At 34.9% G+C, this 19149-nt stretch overlaps 1 protein-coding gene across 1 annotated transcript in view; it reads left to right on the top strand.

Annotated features, from left to right (window-relative positions):
* Positions 1 to 19149, top strand: part of CCDC138 (coiled-coil domain containing 138) — a 39200-nt gene that overhangs the window by 15256 nt on the left and 4795 nt on the right. The window contains exons 10-13 of the mRNA XM_074930492.1: positions 1138 to 1302; positions 2077 to 2193; positions 3292 to 3484; positions 6802 to 6978. Of these exons, the coding sequence (XP_074786593.1) occupies positions 1138 to 1302; positions 2077 to 2193; positions 3292 to 3484; positions 6802 to 6978 (652 nt within the window). The remainder of the gene's footprint in view (positions 1 to 1137; positions 1303 to 2076; positions 2194 to 3291; positions 3485 to 6801; positions 6979 to 19149) is intronic.

Genomic DNA, 19149 nt, shown 5'->3' on the forward strand with positions numbered 1-19149 from the left:
GATTGTATGAAATAAAGCAAAGGAGGTCCAGTGCCTTGAGATAAGAATTTCCACATGCAAAGGACATTAAGATTTGGTTTCTCCTTTAACTCATTTGGCCAGAATTATAAAATTGAGTGACTGCGTACGTGAAATTTTTTTCTTGGACCTTTTATAACCGTTTGTCTAAGTACAAAATAAACTATGTACATAGTTTTTCAAATGCAGAAACCATCACAAATAGTACCTGTTCTGCAGTGGGGAGGGGAGTGAGGTGTGTGAGAGAGAGCAAAACGATGCAGGGTTCTTTGTAGATCTCTGTAAGAAAGGTCTGAAAACTAATGGCTTAATGAAATAGCTGTTTTAATATGACAGAGTAAGAGGAGGAATAGAGATAGCAAGTAAATCTTACATCCCTTCAGATGCTGGGAACCGAATGGGTTTTTCCCAGGGCACGCTGAGCAGGTCCTGTATGCAGAGAGAAGCTCGTCCATTTTGGTCATTCAAGCTATTATGTAATTTTCTTACAAGGAAACAACTGTTCACAAAGGACATTCACAGAAGAACTTCTTAATGCCCTTTTAGAGAAAGGCAAAGCCGGGCAGGAGGAATGATCACTGGTACCAAGTGGGAGCTGCCTCCAGGCTCTTGTTACAGTGAGCTGGCTGAGTTTATCCTGCAGCCAAGCACAGGATAAACTGTACAGTTGATTGATCTGTGCAGCACAGCACAGGCTGCACCTACTCAGATTAGCTGTGATGTGGATCTCTTGACTCTGGTGTACAGTAGCCTCCAGGTCAGGATCACCACCTTCCATCCCTTGATCCACATACAGTTTACCTTTCCCAGAGATATTAGAAGTTACAGGTTATTAGTGAGATTATATTCTCAAACCCTAGGCACAAGGCCCAACAGAGCACACGCAGCCAGTTCAGGATCAGTATTTCCTCGAATATAATATTTTCCACAGGCTCCCAATACAGTAACTTAACTCCCAGGTTTTATCAGGCTTTATTTGATCAGATTTTATCATCATTTAAATTATGCATAGTATTTCAGAACTAAAGTACTGTCATATATTTCAGTCTGCTAGTGTTTTGGCTTAGAAAAATCATTAACTTGAAAGCTGAAATATCTGATGATGTGGATGTATTACAGCTACCATTGAATTCACAAGTTTATGAGCTCTTAACTTTTCTTATGGATTGGATCTCAGATCAACACCTTAGCAAAATAAAAATAAAAGAAGAAAGAGAGGATAGTCACAAATTTTTGATTACCGAGACCTCCAAAAAAGCCTGCACCCAGGAAAGGTGTATGAAGGTAAATGGGTTTGGATTGTTTATGTTAATATGTTTTCAGATTTATGGGGTTTTTTTAATTGATTCTGATAATATAACAAGTCAGTCTGTTTTGTACATGTTTTGGATACAGTAATTACTCACTGTTAATAAGTCCAAATTAATTCTGGTCGTGAGATATGATAGATAATTCATCATTTGTAAAGCATACAGATCATTTTTAAGGAAGTGTGGTGTTCAGTCTCAACTTGAGAGTTTCAGCATTGTATTTCAAGACACTCTTAGATGATAATTTGTCTTGTGTTTTATGTGTAATTCTGTACATAATTCCTTTTTGCTAAGGAGATGAACATGTCTAATTGAAAATATTTTGATGCCTATGTTAAAGTTTCAATTTATTACTGATGAAAGGTGATACTGCATTATACTTGTAACACTTTTATTGTTTTCTTTCTGGGGATACCAAGGTTTGGAAATCAGTGAGGTGTTCAGGAAATCTTCTTTTACTTTTTTTCTTCATTATATTAAAGATTTGTAGCATTGGGATTGGATTTACTGAGATTGAGCTCACATGTTGTATCTCCACTTTTACATGTAAACCTCTGTAAAATTTAAAATCTGTGTATGTGTATAATTCTGTTACCGGTACTGGATCTGCCCAGTGAGTATTTGCATATTTAATCTCTTAAACTCCAAGAGGAAGTTGGGAGTTAAATTTGTTCATTTTTCATGTATGGTTAGCTTATACATTAGTTTGATACACTGCATGTAATTTTACTTTTGTATATTTTTACAGCTTTTGCCTATAGCTACAGAGCAGCTCCAGTGGATGCCATTTGTGAATCCTAAACTGCACGTGCCTGTGATTAAATTTATTTACTGGTCTATAAGACAGCTAGACACTGGTATTCAGGTAAAACAAGCCCACTTGCAGTATAGGGTTTTTTAAACTAAATTCACAGAAGATATTAATGGCTTTTTTGTTTTAAATACATGTGAAAAGTGGATGTTTTCAGGTAGTATATGTAAAAGAAACTCTGCTGTCTTTGCAAAGCATGAATTTATAATGTTTACCATGGGTGGCAAATGAAAAAAATAATTCTTTTTCAAGTCAAGCTTAAATTTTGCATTGTGTATCTAAACATAGTTTTCATAAGTATGTGATCTCTGTTGTGGTATCTAAGCATCTGAGAAATTATATTTTTACATATGTATTTACAAAACTTTTGCACTAGAAAAGGCAATAATTTTACGTTAACTTTATGCATGAGATTTGTTGAAATTGATGGAAATGTGTGGCAAAACAGTGCGAAATTTTGTTTTTTCTATTCTCTGCTCAGTGTCTAACTACAAGACATTCCTTACTGCTTTGACTAGACTGCTATAAGAAAATATTTAGCAGTATAATAGACAGTAGCTGTACTATAAATACTCAGTATAGTGCATAGTGCTGTCAGCAGTGCTTTTGTTAAAGCAAAAGGTAGGAAACTGTAAATATTTTTAGTTTAAATTCAATAGAATAATATGCTGTTGGTTTCAGTGTTAACAAGAAACTATATTGTGAAATTTGATTCTGAAGTAATGTTTCTGTATAGTTTATGATGAAAAGTCTAAGAGTTCTTACCTGTACAGTGTTTTTAAGACTCATGTTTAGACCTTGATTCTGTAAATGCTTTTACAGGACATAACTTCAGGCAACCTTACAAAATGGAGTTGACTGAAACTGAGCTTGTTCTGGAATCAGAAGCAACTTAAATAATGTCTGCATATCAGGGACCTTCACTAACTAGTCTCTTTGAGAAGTGTGTGCTGATAAGACACCATGATAATGTTGTTCAACTGCTTTTGGAACACCAAGTAATATCTCCTGTATAGAATGCATTCCAATATATGGTCAAACCATTTGCTATTTAATATTTAATCACTAGGGAAACATATGTATCTCTGTATAGTACACAGGATTTCAATGTGTTTTAATGTTTACACTAACTGTGTGCATTGTTTGAAGCAGCATGCAACAATGACATCAACAATGAGGAGACTTGGCGAAGATATTTTCAAAGGCATAGTAAATAAGAGAAACCGACAATGTTCTTCTGAACAGTCTACAGAGAATAAATCGAAATCGGCAGTTTTCTTTAAGAGTTCCCATATGCCTTTGAGGTTTCTGTCAACTTTAATTGTGCTTAAAACAGTGACACAAGGCAAGTTCTGGCTTTTTCATATTTTTTTTTAAATTGCAGTCATGTGCTTGGACAAAGCGTATTTCAGTGATATTATAGAGTCTATTATACTTTATTAGTGAAAAGTGTGTTTAGTTGAGTTTTATTATCTTGTGAAGCAAAATATACTGGAAACAAATACGAATCTTGCTATTATTCATTTCATGTTGGAATTTGTGTTCATTTTAATATGACCACTTCTTGTCAGACAAAACAACATTTCTGAGGAAGAGGAAAAGATGTTGATAATTCTGTCAAACTGTCACTACAGCAGTGATTGGATTGCCAAGATCTTAACTGCATAGAATGGCATAGCTAATTGCTCTTTTACAAACTGAAATAAGTAGCAGATTTTGCACGGTTCTAGAATTTCACTGTCCTGTTTAAGCTAGTAGGTTGTTTACCTGTCCCCTGAAAGGCTGATCAGCTGCAGTGTCAAGTGTTTCTTTTCTGACATAGTTACAAGTTTGCTGCATTTGTCTTTATAGATAAATCTGATGTTCATAGGAATTTCTAATGTATCTGTAGTCACCTAGAGAAAGCCACTTGTGTAGTGGATTGTAATTGTTAGATTGAATTCTGATACAATATAAGTCCTGAAATAGCTTTTCCTTGGTCTAAGTCTCTAGCCCTTACCTGCCTGATGCTCCCCTCTCCTACCAAGTCTGGCACTGCAAATGGCTATCCATAAAACATAATCAACATTGAAAAATGCTACTCTCTGAAACTGTCAGTTCTTGATATGATTGTCCATTCAGATTTTCCTGTTAAATAGGCTCATTTACAAAGGTACCATGTTCTGTTTAACTAAAAATGTTTTAGACTTCAAAGCTACCTGTCTAGCATGAAAAGTAGCCTTTTTATCCAAAGTCTTCCAAAATTCCTATGTTGATGTAGTATAGTAACGTACTTTGTTAACAAGGCAAAAGCAAACAAGGTCTTATCAGGAAATAACACAGCTCTGAAAATAGTGACTTCTGCTTCAGATCATGACAAGTTACTCCACTTGCGCAGTTTTCAAGATGCTGTGGCAAATCTCAGTGTGGCCTTCTTTGAAAACCGATATGATCTGAAAAGACTAAAACATTTTCTTTGAAGTGATGACAAAAGTGAACTGTTTCATGTGAGCTCTGAGTGCTGAGCACACTGAGAAGATGCACAAACTCAGATTTTTAATGTTTTCCTTCCTTATTCTTTTGACATAGAGACTAATGTACACTTTTCTGTTAGAACCCAGAAAAGAAAAACCTTCAATCAATCTGATATATAGAGATATTTTAAAATTAACTTACAGATTAACTTTGGTCATTTAAACAAATTCTTAGCTATTTCTAATTTATAAGGCACTTCTTTGAAACTTCTACTGGTTTGTTAATTGCTGCCTTCTCTCTTCAAGGGAGACAGGGAACAAGAGGTGTTGCAGATCCTTTTTATGGAAATCAGGCAGAAAACACTAATTATGTACCATAAAAGTTGATTACTGCCTACCTGCAGCAACTCAGGAATACTGTGGTGCTGTATAACTGGGATTTTCTGCAAGAATAAGTTTTACAAGGATAGCATAAGAATGAATGTCTCTATAACCCTTTTCCAACTCTTTGTGGTACTAACCACTTATTTTTCCCTTTTCAAAGACATCTTAAAAGTACAGAACATTTTGATAGCAAATAATTGTTCAGTGGGGTTACAACTGAGCAATCTAACCTAACTTCAGAGATGGTCCTACTGTGGGCAGGAGGGTTGGACTAGATTCCAACCTAAATTATTCCATGATTCCGTTTTTGCAATCTTTTTTTTTCAGCATGGTTTGTGTTTAAAATGTCTTTACTAGTAACACATGCCCTCTGCTAGTAACCCAGAGAGATAGAGACAGGTTAGAGAGATGTTAATTTTCAAGGTAATCCTTAGAAAACATGCCAGAATGACAGAATCAGATGCCTACTTTGGCAACTGATTTTTTTCAAGTCTCTTGCATGAAATAGGTTTGAATTCTGGGCCATTTCTTAGACAGCAGAGATCCACGTCACAAAATTGCTGCAATCTCTGGCACCCTGACTGATACTAAACAGGGATGACAAAGATTTTAAATCCGTAGATAACAAACAATGTTCTTGTTCACGGAAGTCATCCTCCTGAATTAGATGGTTAAGCAGATTAGTATGTCTTTATGCTTAACTGACCTGTGCAGTATTTATATTGTGAGTATTTACAGTAAACGCAGGATTTAAAACATGGTGGAAGACCACCCTGGCATCATTAATGAACAAACACTGCATTTCAGCTGTTGAAGGGAACTATTTCAGTGAAAATATTTTGGTGAAGCATGATAATTACTCTTAAATTGAGACTCATATGTTTAGAAATGTTTGATAAAAATTATACAAAAAGAATAGCGCTTCATAAAATAGTTACTGCGGAGACTTACCCTAAGCAGATGAACGCTCTTGATTAGAATGAATCAGTTTAGCTTCTCATGTTTGCTTTTTACTGCTGGCTTCTGTAACATGTAAAATATGATCTGTTGTTAAACATATGTCGAATATCACTGTGTATAAATTTTGATTGCTTTGACCACATGGCACTAATGATCTAGTGATAAAGTAGCACATTTGGTTTGAACATATATCCCGTTTCCTTCAAAATGTCTGTATCCAGCAGATGGCACCATAGTTAAACTTTTGCTACGGGATAAATTGTTTCCTTATACTTAATTTTTGCCCTCCAGATGATCAATGTTATTCCAAGATACTCAGAAAGAAATGGCATCAAGAAATTAAGAAAATTAGATTGGTTCACTTGATCTACCTTCTTCGTATAATTTAGTGCACTGCACAATGGATTAGTATATAAAATGTATGCACTGAAACTTAAAACTTCAGCTTTTTATAGAAAAGAATGGGAGTAGTTGCTCTCATGAAAATATTTGCTCTAATTAAGAGAAATCAGCCCTTGAGTCCTTTAATAGAGGTTTCCCAGATGTTGAAACCAACATTTTCTCAAACTATGCAAGTTTGTAATTTCTTTCCTCTTAAGCGAAATATTAGAAGGTCTTTATATTTGTAAGTATATTTTTCTTCAACATTTGAGTTGTAGTTAGTTGTATTCTCCACTCACAACAAATTGTTAAGGAATAAAAACAGGCAGAGGATGTCTTTACATAAAAATGAAATTTAATATTTTCAGCCATTTAATTTTTAAATATATATCTGCAACAGTAACTCACAGGATAGTTGTTCACATATTACTTAATGAAACTATGGTTATAGAAGTTTTATTGCCTGTATTCTCATATCTTTCAGTGGATTACCTGGCTCAGGCGTTTGATTCCCTATGCGTAGACTTGAAAACAGATGAAGGGAAAGCCTTATTTTTGGAATACCAATGCATGCCTGTCATATTAAGTCACTTAAAACTATCCAGTAGAGGTCTGCTTTCCAGTGCTCTTGATGGATTACTTCAGATGACCATGGAATCTGGTAAATTTGGGTAATGTAAAAAAAATATATATATAAAATCATGACGAAAACAGGTGAGGTAAGAATAAATGCAATGTAAAAATAGCATGCTTCTTCTGTGTAAGTAATCTAATCTAGCCTTAGCGTTCATTCATATCATGTAAATTCATTAGAGACATAACATGCATTTCTGAATTGTCTGTCTCTTTCTGAGTTGTCTTGTCTTTTCTTCTCCCTCTCAGCACCTATGCTTTATGTTTGTCCTGGCTGCTTTCTTATTTTATTTATGTGAATTTTTTTGTTGTTATTTTTGGTTTCACTTTTCAGTTTATTCTACTGTTGTACCTTGCTAATGTTTTTCTTTGAAGTCAGGCTGTACCAGGGAAGCTGTATCATGAAAACCTGACAGCAGGTGGAGATAAAAAATAGGCTTTATTTAAATTCTTTTTCTAGTTTGAATGAACAGCTCATCCCCAATAATTTTTCAGTTTCTAGTAATTGGAAATGGCGTTTTTAGAAGAGATGGTTATGTTTTGCTTAATTTTACTGTGCTGTGGCCCTATAGAAGGGTTAATATTTGTCACATCACTTTTCCAAGTGATACATGTTAAGAATCAGTTGATAACCAACTGGATGGACATGAAGGTAGTGAGGCATGTTAAATAAATCTTGTCACTGTTTTTTTTTAAAGTCAAAAATCACTCACTGCCTTTTAGAACAGAAAAGGGGAAGAGAAGGGGTTGTTGCTATTTTGGAAATGTGTATTGTTATTTTGGAAGTATTTTGTTACCATGCATTGTAGTGGTAAAAATAGAAAGCATGTTTGACTTGGCATGAAACAGCATTGAGTTAAAAGCCATTTTGTAGCAACATAAGTGACAGAAATATTTAAATAAAGTTTTATTCTTCTTTGCAGGCTCTTTTTCTGACCATGTAGTTAGTGTAGTCTTACACTAAAGTATTCTTAATAGTCATAACTATGGTTGGTAAAGTGATTGGGAAAGAAAGAGTTGTACACACAAAAGTAACCTGAGTAGTATGGATGGTGTCTGGTATTACTTTGGATAATGCCAGTAGCAGTGCATCTTCTATTACCTAGGGGTAGTCGTTCTGATGCACTAGATGCCTGCAGTTTGAAAAATAATGAAGATACATTGTGGGAGATTCACATTGTGCCTTGTTGCTTCTCAGAGAAGATGTATATATATGAAATCAGGGAATAATATTTAATTGAATTGACATTTGATTGAGAATTTATTTCTTGGCAACTGGATATAAAGCTTTATGCAGAGCCTTTCTCTTTGTAGAATGAAGTGTCAATACACAATTATAGGCATGTTCTTCTCTTTCCCAATACACAGTGTTTTGCAAGTATTTGTTAACAATGAGAAATAGTATTGTTGATGGGAAATCATATTTTCATTCCTTTGTAAGTTTCCTATTAAAAAGTCATTAAATGACAAACTAGAAAGTGGCAGTGAATATTCAGAGGGCTTTCTATGTTAGATTAAACCAGAAATTTATGCTCAATTTTTAAAGATGTATTGATGTACAGACTTAAATATGAAGTCATAGGTAGTTAGCCTTATAGTAAAATACATAGTCATATTGCTCGAAAAGACAGCATCTGACCAACAGGAGGAAAATCTAGACTTTTATTTTTTTCTGTAAGATACTCAATCCTAGGCTTTCTTTCAACTTGCTGCAGTCATTTTCTGGCTCTATAGGAGTATACCTTTAGAGCTGAAGTGATTAGAAATTAATTTGGAAAAAAAAAGCCAGTGCTCTATTTTTTCCTGGATATTATTTTCCATAACTTTCATTTCTTAAGTTTTAATTTTTTTTGCAAAGTATTTTTACAGGTTGAAATTTTAGTTGTCCAGGCTGAAAGATGTGAATCAGATGTGAAATAACTACTATGTTGCACTACTAGTCCTTGTAACTGCTTGTGCCTTTTGTTATAGTAAGCAATGAATGGTAATGGCTCTGTACAGTTCAGGCCTATGTGAGGTTCTTATGTAGATTCTCTTCCCTGTAAGAAATGATCTTCCTCATGTTCCAGAAATGAAACCTAGATTTCCCTCATTTATTAAGGAAAATTACTTAAGCTGCATATAAAGGAAGTACCTGCCTCCTAGTCTAAGATAGATATTTCTGCTGATAGAAATTACAAGAGTCTACAGTACTGCTTAAGCCCATTGTCTGACTTGGTTTTGGTATCCACATTTTCAGATTTTAGTTCAGTGTCATTTTCTTTGGCTTCATAGTATATCTGGTACAACAGGTCCAGGATCCAAGTTTCTTTTGCAAGTTCATACAACATTGACAGTGCTGATAAGGCATTCAGTTACTGAAAACATGATGTCAAATACAAGTTAAGGCATTGGTATTATCTGTTTTCTATCTATGTACAAGAAGTTAATGGCAAATTAAAATTAATAGTCTTACTGCTGCGTATCTTACTGGCACACAGTGTTTCATGCACTCCTTCTCAATTTCTGTTTGGGAGTTTTAACATCAAGGATCTGAGAGAGTCCTGACACCACCATTTCAATGGGAAATGGTAGAAGACTGAAGGGTAGCATTCCTCAGTAATTTCTTTCTCTGTCTACCTGTGCCTTCATTATTATATGTTCATCAGTCCTGGCCAGCTCAGGATGTGCATTCATATGCAATATCTTCTACTGTTTGTTGCCTTCTGATTGTTGCCTTCTTATGTTAGAACTTTTTTTCACAAGGAAAAGAAGGATCATCAGGCAGAGGTGGAGGAATTCTAGAGTGATATAGTTGTCTGACAAAGCTGGCTAGATTACAAGGTTGTCCAGAGGATGGTTTCAGGGATTTCAAAACCTGAAAAAAAATGCATGAATGATTCTTCAGTTCCTCATGGAAACTGTGGCCAGAAAGCTAAATAGTGTGTTAAATGTTATGTACTCTTTTTTGCCTGGTAGGCTGGGAGTTAAATTCCTTTAACAAGGAATTTTTTGCTAATAGAACTGCAGAATCCTTTTTTGGCACTTTAAAGATGCTATGATTCTTTCTATGGCTTGCTTTGCACTGGTCAGCATCTCATGGCTACTCTCCGGGAAAGACTAAAGCAACAAGGATCACTTAAAATAAGTATAGTTTAAAAAAAAAAAAAAAAAAAGAGAGAAAAAAAGGAAAAGGACAGTAAACCAGGAGTTGGTTGACAAGATCTACTTGTCTGTCATTCTCTAAATGTGTGTTGATACTCACCATTTACTTCTGTAAGGCAAGGCTAACTTTAATAAAACAGGTTGTCTGTTTATAAAAAGACTCCCACAGAGCAGTGGGCAGAAGTAAAATCTATGTGGTGAGAGGCAGCTGATAGCCAAAACCTTTGTGTATCATGCCACTTTGTATGCAGTGTGCCCACACATGTTTTTGGTTGTTTGGGCACATCCATGCCCTTAAGACTGTGGCTGATGAAGATAAATATCAGGGTTGGAGTTCAAGCTATAAAAATTACTTCATTTAAAGATCAGTACTGGTTCAGTTCAAAGGCTAATGAAACACTTTGCTCATTGAGAATTTGGAGTTCCTCTGTGTTTTCATTAAGCTTATGCATTCCAGTGTGAAGGAAGAAACAGATGTCAGTTTTTTGCAATGCACAGCTCGGTTGTGTGAAGTACAAAGGAAGCAACATAGGTTACTACACCAGATGACCCCTACACAACTTCTAGTGACAGACTTTCTTCCAGGAAACCTCACTTGGAATCCTCAGGTCTAACGAGAGCAAGAAAGTGAGAATTGATTACAGATAGTTTCAGTGAATCTGTACTCTTGCATTACTTTTCCCATCCATGCATTCATGACAGGGTACTGTTGAAGCAACATCTGAATGTTCACTTAGATTACGGAAGAGTGGAAAATGTAACCTTGGTAATCAGGAATTAGGTGTTTCATTCCTACTCCAAAGACAAAAGGGGAGTATCAGCTCATTTTTACCCACTTTGTGTCAAGAGGTCTATCCATTTGTATACATAATGGTAAAACCATTTGTCATCATTTTGTCATTGGAGCCACAAGATGGGCTATCAGCTTTCAAGGTGCTCTTTTTGTTTCATCTCTTGTATTACCTCAGATTCAAGGTTGGAACATTTTTGGTCATTACTAGGATCAGGGTTTATTCTTTAATCTTTTTTATTCCAAAGTTAGTGAGATTTTTCCATATTCCACAGGAATTATGCCAGTCTAGTAGATTTCATAAACCTGCTGCAAGTTTATTTAAAACTATACATAAATATACGCTTGAGGTCTACAGCTTCATGAAAAATTAGTCTGAGTTTAGATGTATTCTGTACAAGAGTGGATAACACCAGTGTACCCATCCAGCTAGGCCATAGAAACATGGTCATCTTAACACCACAGGAATTTTGTGAAGGTATGATTAAGACCTTTGGTACCCTTGGGAAGCTTATTTGTGTATGTTTCTTGAAGCTTAGTTGCATCATCATAGCATACAAAGCTCCAGAGCTTTATCGTACACAGTATAGTCACATTATTTCTTGGAAGGATTCAGGTTATGTGTTTTTATCAAATTGGGATCTCAAATCACATACATGTCACCAGACTACATTATGGTTTAGGTATCAGAATTTGGATAGTATGCCAGCTGCACTGGCATTTCCCAGACATCAGTGAGTTTTCATGCCATTGTACAATTCTGAAGTATGGTGCCAGGCAAAAATAATCTCGCCGTTTTGTCCCAATCATTAACATTTTTGGAACTCTAACACTATGTCACAGATACAGAATATATATACATATATATATATATATATATATATGCACGCCAATTCTGTTTGCCTCACCTCTTTTACAAAAATGTTAAAGCCTAAGGAAGAGGGTAGAATGTTATACTGATTGCTGTTCTTTTAATGTACAAAAACATTCATAGTTGGAACAAAGGCTGACTTTTAAATGTCGGGGGTGAAAAAAGTTGAGGTTAGTTTTGGCCAGCTCCTCAGGGTGTAAGAGTGAGAGGAGCTGCCAAAGATGTTATGCAGTAATTTCAGAGAACTTTGTGTCAAGAGAACTTCAGTTTCAGCATACTTTCATACTGTAATAGTATTTTTTTCCCCCATCTTCCAGTATCTCTGTGGATTCTGTTCACTACTTTTACTGTTATTTGAGGAAAGAAACTTTGCAACTGAGTCCTTACCTAACCATTTATTTTCTGTTAGCAAATACTTGCTTCATTTAACCTACGCTAGAAAAGTGGGTTAAAACGTAGAAAAGTAGCTGAAAATAAATTATAGGTAATTGTTAGGATAAATAATATAATTTTAAATAATTTATGTTTTATTTCATGGCTTTTGCATGCTGGAGTGATTCTTTTCCTTTGGATGAGCTCAGTGGCCTAAGCTGAAATCTAGTTGATTTAGTCTGCAACCTTCAGTGGAAGTAACAGGTTGCTTTTAAATTCCTCAGTTGTGGTATTTAACAGCTTGTTATGAACCTGACAGTAGAAAATCAACCCAGCAGAGATATTTATCCCTTTTCTCTTACTATGTTCTGCTAATATTTTTGTCTAAAAATGTCTGTAATGGTGCATCGATTGGTATATTTCAGCATGTTCTGTCTTCTATTTTAAATGTACTTTCTAGTAGCTGATACATGTGAACACAGCACTGAAGCAGTGGTTTAGCTATATTTTCACTGTAGCTATTTCATCAGTGCTGGTTTTGTTTCATGGTCAAATGGGGATGAGTTCCAGTTCAGGTTTATCCTTTTCAATCTCTTCTTTGACTCTCCATACCCATTACCAGGATTTCAATCCACGTGTGTTTTCTGGAGGATGCCCATCTTTCCTTTGCTGCAAAGATTGACTGATAAAAGCAGAATGAAGGGAGCAAGTCCAGCAGCCTTTTTTTTTAATGGTGATCGTATTTTGCTCAAATCTGTGGCTTCAGATGAGTGCCATAAAATTCAACTTGATCCTTCTTTGGCCTTTGAAACTAATGAGTGGTCCATAAAGACATCTTTCTTGCTTCCCGTTGAGTAAAAGGGGAAGAGATATATTCCTGCTTATTTGACAGGGAAGAAAGATTTCGGTACGAAGGCTTTTGAAGGTTTCCTTACCTTAGTTAAGGAAAGCAGGCAACCAAGCCATGATGTTTGGTTTTTAGTCCCATCTCTAAGCTGTGAACCTGTCTGAAGAAAGAAGTAAGAACTCTGATAGTACTGTCACAGAAAGTGGATTCAATTTCTTGATATACTATGAATGTGCCTAGTGATGAATTTCCTCAAATGCAGCACTCTGACCGCCTTTGGAATTTTGGGATCAAAATGTATTAACTGCTAAATAATTATATGTTTCAATTTGGTCAAATGACTTATAATGTATTTATTGCTTAACAAAGCTCTTACCATTTCCCATTTAAATTACTATTAAAATTAATATTTAATAATTAAAGAAATAGTTACTTTTAATCATCTAGATTGTTCTAGTATGACACCAGTGACTTCCAGGGCGTCTTCCTACCCCGAAGTTTTCTCCTAAGACTACAAATTTCTTTTCTCAGCAGATATTGTTTCTAGGACACTAGTTGCAACACACTTCAAGAAAACTCCTGGATGCCAGACATGAAACATTATCTGGAAACAATCTAGTAATAAGTAGCATGACCTCAGCAAGAAAATTTGTTCTGTGGGTGTTGAAGAACATCACATCACTAGTATTAAATCACCCTGTAGTTGAATACTTGTCATATACAATCTTGTTGAATACTGTTGTTCCTGTCTTCTCGCTCCTCACGCAGCTTGCTGTGGTTTTTTTTAACCTATGAATCAGTTAAAAGGGTTCCAAAGGATGTAGTGAGTTTATAGTCACCTATCAGAAATACCATTGTTCAACTGTAGTCTGATTCATGCTTGATTTGAGATCTGCCTGCCTCAGTTTCACCCTTTGCACTTTTACACAAAGACAGCATACATCTTAAATTCCTCCTGCAGTGATAGCTGACTTCTGTCATGTAGATTAGTAGGTTCCCTTTTCCGAACCTTATGTTCATTCAAAACTTACTTCCTCATTAGACATTGCAAAGCACTGGCCTTTGCTTTAAATAAAGCTTATGCTTACCTTGTTTTCAAGCTTACTTTTATTTTACAGAGAGAATATTTTGCATTAGTATGTGCTTATTCACAAATTGAGATGAACACATATTTAAAAAAAAATCTCTGAATGACTCTCATGCTTACCATAAGTTTAGGCACATTCTTTTAAGGCTTAAGAATGATTTCTTAACCATATTAACATCACTTAAGATTTTTAGTAACTGCAAAACTGAGCTGTATTTACACATTCACTGAACCTTCAAATTTTTTTTTTTGGTAAGAAAACATTATGGTCATGGATAACCAAGTCTGTGTCCAGATTTACTCATCTCATAGGTAAATTAATCAAGCCAGTGGAGATAAAAAGATTGTCTCCATAGTAAGAAGTTGTGATTATTTATATGTAAACTTGGAAATCTTTTCATGTGGACTGCCTATATGGGCGCTCCCTCTATTCCTTTGAGTTGGAATACTTCCATAACTAAAGCTAGGTATTCCACAATTCACACTGTTCTACAGATACTTCTAAAAAGCTGGTCAGAATCTGTCAAAGAAATGCAAACCCACTCCTTTATTTTTTTGAGTCTTAGCAATTTGAGACTTTAAAGACTACAAGCAATAAAGGTATGGAGTAAAAAATGCCTGTATGCTTAAACAGATTAAAATTTAACAGTATTTTTCAGCATATTATCTCTACTGGTAACTTTGCAGGATTGAAACTTTTCAAATGAGCTTATTCTGCAGTACTGAAAGGGTAAAAATGTCAAGTCTATGAATACCATACTCAGGTAGGATTCCCCCTCACTTGTGTGAAAGGCAGATGTGAAATTATCCTGAGGAGCTGTGTTTGAAGCTATAGCAAAAGGAATGATTTACAGCTTATGTGGGATAAACATTGAAATACAAACAGTTTAAAAGGAAATCCTTCCTCTATTATCCTTTCTTACCTTTGTAATTTTTTTATTCATTCTTCTGAAAACAGTGAAGTATTATGTTAGATTAATAGATGTTTTCGTTTAATATTTTAACCACAGATAGATATCTTTAACTGTTAAATGCAACCTATGAGAATGTTACAACAAACCTGTATATTTGCTGAAAGCAAGCAAGTACACTAAAAGTTTGCACAGATTTTTGTTAATTGCAAGCTTAGTCTGAATACTTTGATTTTGATAAAATACATGTTTACAGGTTTTAAAAATGCATGCAGTAAATTGAATAATGTCAATTGATTTCTACTGAAATAATAGTAGCCTTTTCTCTAATAAGAAAAAATGTTATTGTCATTACTTTCTTCTTGTTCTAGTAACAGTTGTGTAATGCTTAGGCATTCTGAATATTGGACCCCTGTCTCATCCACTTCAAAGTAAGAAATAAAAGGGAGCATTAAATATAACTTATATAGAGCCAAGTAGCTACTTTGTAAATAAAGCTTCACTATTCATTCAGGTAATACTGTACTTTGTAAACAGCATACCATTTTGAAGGTAGATGCGAATGCTAACTTTTTTAAAGTATTTGATGTAAAAAGCAGTTGTTTGTATCAGTACTTTACATCCCTTTTCAAGTCAATTTAATTTATGAAATCTTTAGAACAGTAAAGTTTATTGAAGTAGGATCTTGTTTGCTCTTATTTACTAAACTTGTATTTTTATAAACAGTTTACAGTTTTATAGCTTTTTGTAAAATGGTTTAATTTAAAACAAAGTACAATTTAATTAGAAAAAATGTTTTTTAATACACTTATTTATTATTAGACTAGCAGAACTACTGTACTCACTAGCTGACTTTTCTGTAATTTCAAGGTGAATTTAGAGCAATGTCATAATTGAAATAATTTCATAAAGAAAGGGGTTTTTTGGAAGTAGATAGTACAATTTATGCAGTTTGAGTAACATCTATGCATTGTCAGAGTTCAGACTTTATTTACCTGCTTACTTGCAATCTGATGCAGAATTACAGGTCATGCCAGGTTGCATTTTTTTATGTAAAGGCTTCCTTATTTGAGTTTGTCATTGTGTTTGAAATACTGTGCTGAGTTCTGATCTGATTATTACAGGAGTGGAGTTATGGGCGCAGGGGAAACAAGGCAGGCGAGCTCTGACAGAAAAAGTGTACTGTCTTGGAACAAAGCTTCTTCAGGTGTCCTCTGTAAGGGAGAGTAGTGATTCTGGTAGTTCATTAGGCCTTCTCTTGAACAAAGTAACTCACAATAGTGCATAGCTTCAATTTATAACGCTGTCTAGGTTATTTGTAAAATGATGATGTTCTCTCTCTCTCAGGCTTCATTAGAATCAGTGTTTAATGGTTAGACCATGTTGGTTGCTCATAGACATACTGAGTTCAATTAGCACACAAAAAGTTTTAATCTAATCAGTGATTTTCCAGGAAAAATGTTGGGTTTTAGTGTATTGTCTTTATGCTCCTGCTATTCTAGGATGTGAGATAATCCTGATTCTCATGTATTTGATACCTGTTGCCTTCTTAATGGTGAGATTTCATACCACAGTCATTAATTAATACACTAAATAAACCCAGTTGCCCAAATCAGTATTTAAAACTGAAATTCACTTTTCAAGGCAAAATGGTTTGCTTTGTTTTTAGCCAGTTCCTTACACTACACACCTTCCAGTCCTCCTATTAACATGTATCTTCTCCAAGATGATATCACATGTGTTGCTTTATCAAATGTTATTGGAAGTCTAGCTGAGTTGTAATGGCTGTAGCATTTATTTACCAAGCAAAAGTATCTGACTACTCTGGCACAGCATACCTATAGTTCCTATACACATACTTCTAGATAAGCTTTACACTTAATTTCATTTTTTGTCTCCTTTAGTTCCTGAAAATATCTCGAGAGTCTTACTAAAGGGCACGTGTGTTCAGATTGCCTTTTTTTTGGTCCCAATCCCATATATATATTGCATTAGCTGTTCTCTTTTTACAAAGTGCTGCTTCGTGATTTGTTACTAACAATTGTTTAACTCTTCTTGTCATAAAATTGAGGCGACGTTTCTTCCAGAGTGTTGAAGTCTGTTCTGGTATCCCTGACTAAAGGACTCCTTTGGAATTATGAGTTTGGGGGACCTTCTTTTGTCTCTTTTATCAAGATAGAGCTGTCTCCTGAAAAATGGCATGTTAGCCGAAGTGTGCAAACAAAAGACTAAATTACCCTTAGCTTCTATCCGATCTTTCTTGTGCTGACCACAGATGACCTCACTACCTCTTTTTTGTTCTATTTGTACTTAAGTGGCTGGAAGAGCTTTTTTTTTCCTTAACAACGTCTGACTTAACTTGACTTTTCATACTATCATTTTTATCATAAAGATCGTTTCTGACCTCCAAAGCATAGCTTTCTTTTCTGATTTTTTTCTTTTCATTCCAAGCATCTCTTGTGACATAAGTATTCCTGCTAAATTTTTAACCTCTTCTATTACATTTTTTGTGTGTGTATAGCCTCCATTTGCCATTTAAGAATGACATTGGTCTCCCATATGACCTGTCTCATGTCTGCATGAATGTCTTGCACATTTTAGGAAACTGAAGAGCAGTTCAGATCATACTAAGGTCAACACATATTGGGTGACCAGCTGAAATTGCCACTTGGGCTCTCTTAACTCAGGGTCACCCATGTAGGCACCCACCCTTGAGGTGCCTTATGCTGACTGGAATCTCACTTATCTCCACTGTGCTTTAAGCACTGGCACTTAACAGTCCTGACTTGGTATTACAGGAAAAAAAGTTAATTCAGCAAATGGTTAAATTTTACAGGTGACTTTATAGACAATTGGTTATTAGCAACATGTAAGTGATATTCCTATTTCCTTTTAAGTGTTTCTGCTGTGGTTCATAGTTAACTTTTGTGTCAGTTAATTTTTCTGCACTAGTAGACAGTGCTGCGTCACTTGACTTGCACTGAAGTTGTGTTCTTCAATCTCTCGGCAGATCCTCATGCAATTAGAAATGAGGCAAAACTGCAATCGTTAATTTGTTAAAACATGAACTTAAAGTTGGCATTCCTGACAGTCTTCATTTTCTGAGTTGCCATAGCTTTAGGTATAAACCAGAATTTTCCGGATAACTATAGCTGGTGAGTTTTTATGCTGTGACTGATTACTTCAAGGGTAAATTTCAGATGAATCCTGTCAACAGTGATAAATTGCTCATTGTTCATTGCAGTCTACCAATCAACTTAAGCTAATGCAACTACAACATGCTGCAGTTTTTTAAGGATACCAGTGGAGGCACTTGCACATTATTTTAAATTGTGCCAAAGTCCTGTAAGGATGGATTCCAATTTAGTTTATATAAAATAGTTAATAAAAACAAAATTTATGCAGATCTAAACCACCAAAATATTTAAAAATTGGAAGCTTATGTTCTTTTAGTTCATCAGCTAGACATGCATTTAAATTATATGCTTGTTTTGTCCATTTTCTTAGAATTTTGTACATATTACTTAGTAACTTTTAGTACTTTTGTACATATTAATTAGAATATATTCTTCAAAGGCTTATCTGAATTGAATATATGCACAATGGACAGAAAGTCCATTTAAACACGTGCCTTTATCAGTTTGCTTTCACGTAATTTAAGTTTGCAAACTTTTGGAAATTATTTCCATTTTGGCTCTTCTCTATAGTAAAAAATCTTCTGTCTTAAAAGTAATGTATACGTTTTATGTTTGTTTGTAAAATTCACAGTCAAAACATTCTCACAGCATGTGTGTGTATATTTTTTTCTTAAATGAAATATTTTTAAGGAACCAGTGAGCAAGACAGCAAAGAAATGTCCAGGTCAGCTGAATATGGTATTTGTTTACCCCTGCAGAAAAGGAATGTAAAGCATTTAATGGCTAGTCAAGGATATTTATAGGAATACATTGTAGGAGTACCCTCTTCATCCCAACAGTCTTGTTACCTTGAGATGTCTCATGAATCAGACTTCATCTGAATCAGAAGTCATGTCAAATGAGAGCTTTCTAAAGCCATTTGTTTTTTTAACAGCAGTAGAAAGAAGAAAAACCTTTCTTCTCAGTTTACTTCTTGAATGTCAGTGTTCTCACACATTTATTTGCTTTTCTTAACTTTCTGATAAACGTCTTTGTAAGTA

This window comes from Athene noctua, chromosome 1 (genome assembly GCF_965140245.1).
Source record: "Athene noctua chromosome 1, bAthNoc1.hap1.1, whole genome shotgun sequence".
NCBI classification, from domain to species: domain Eukaryota; kingdom Metazoa; phylum Chordata; class Aves; order Strigiformes; family Strigidae; genus Athene; species Athene noctua.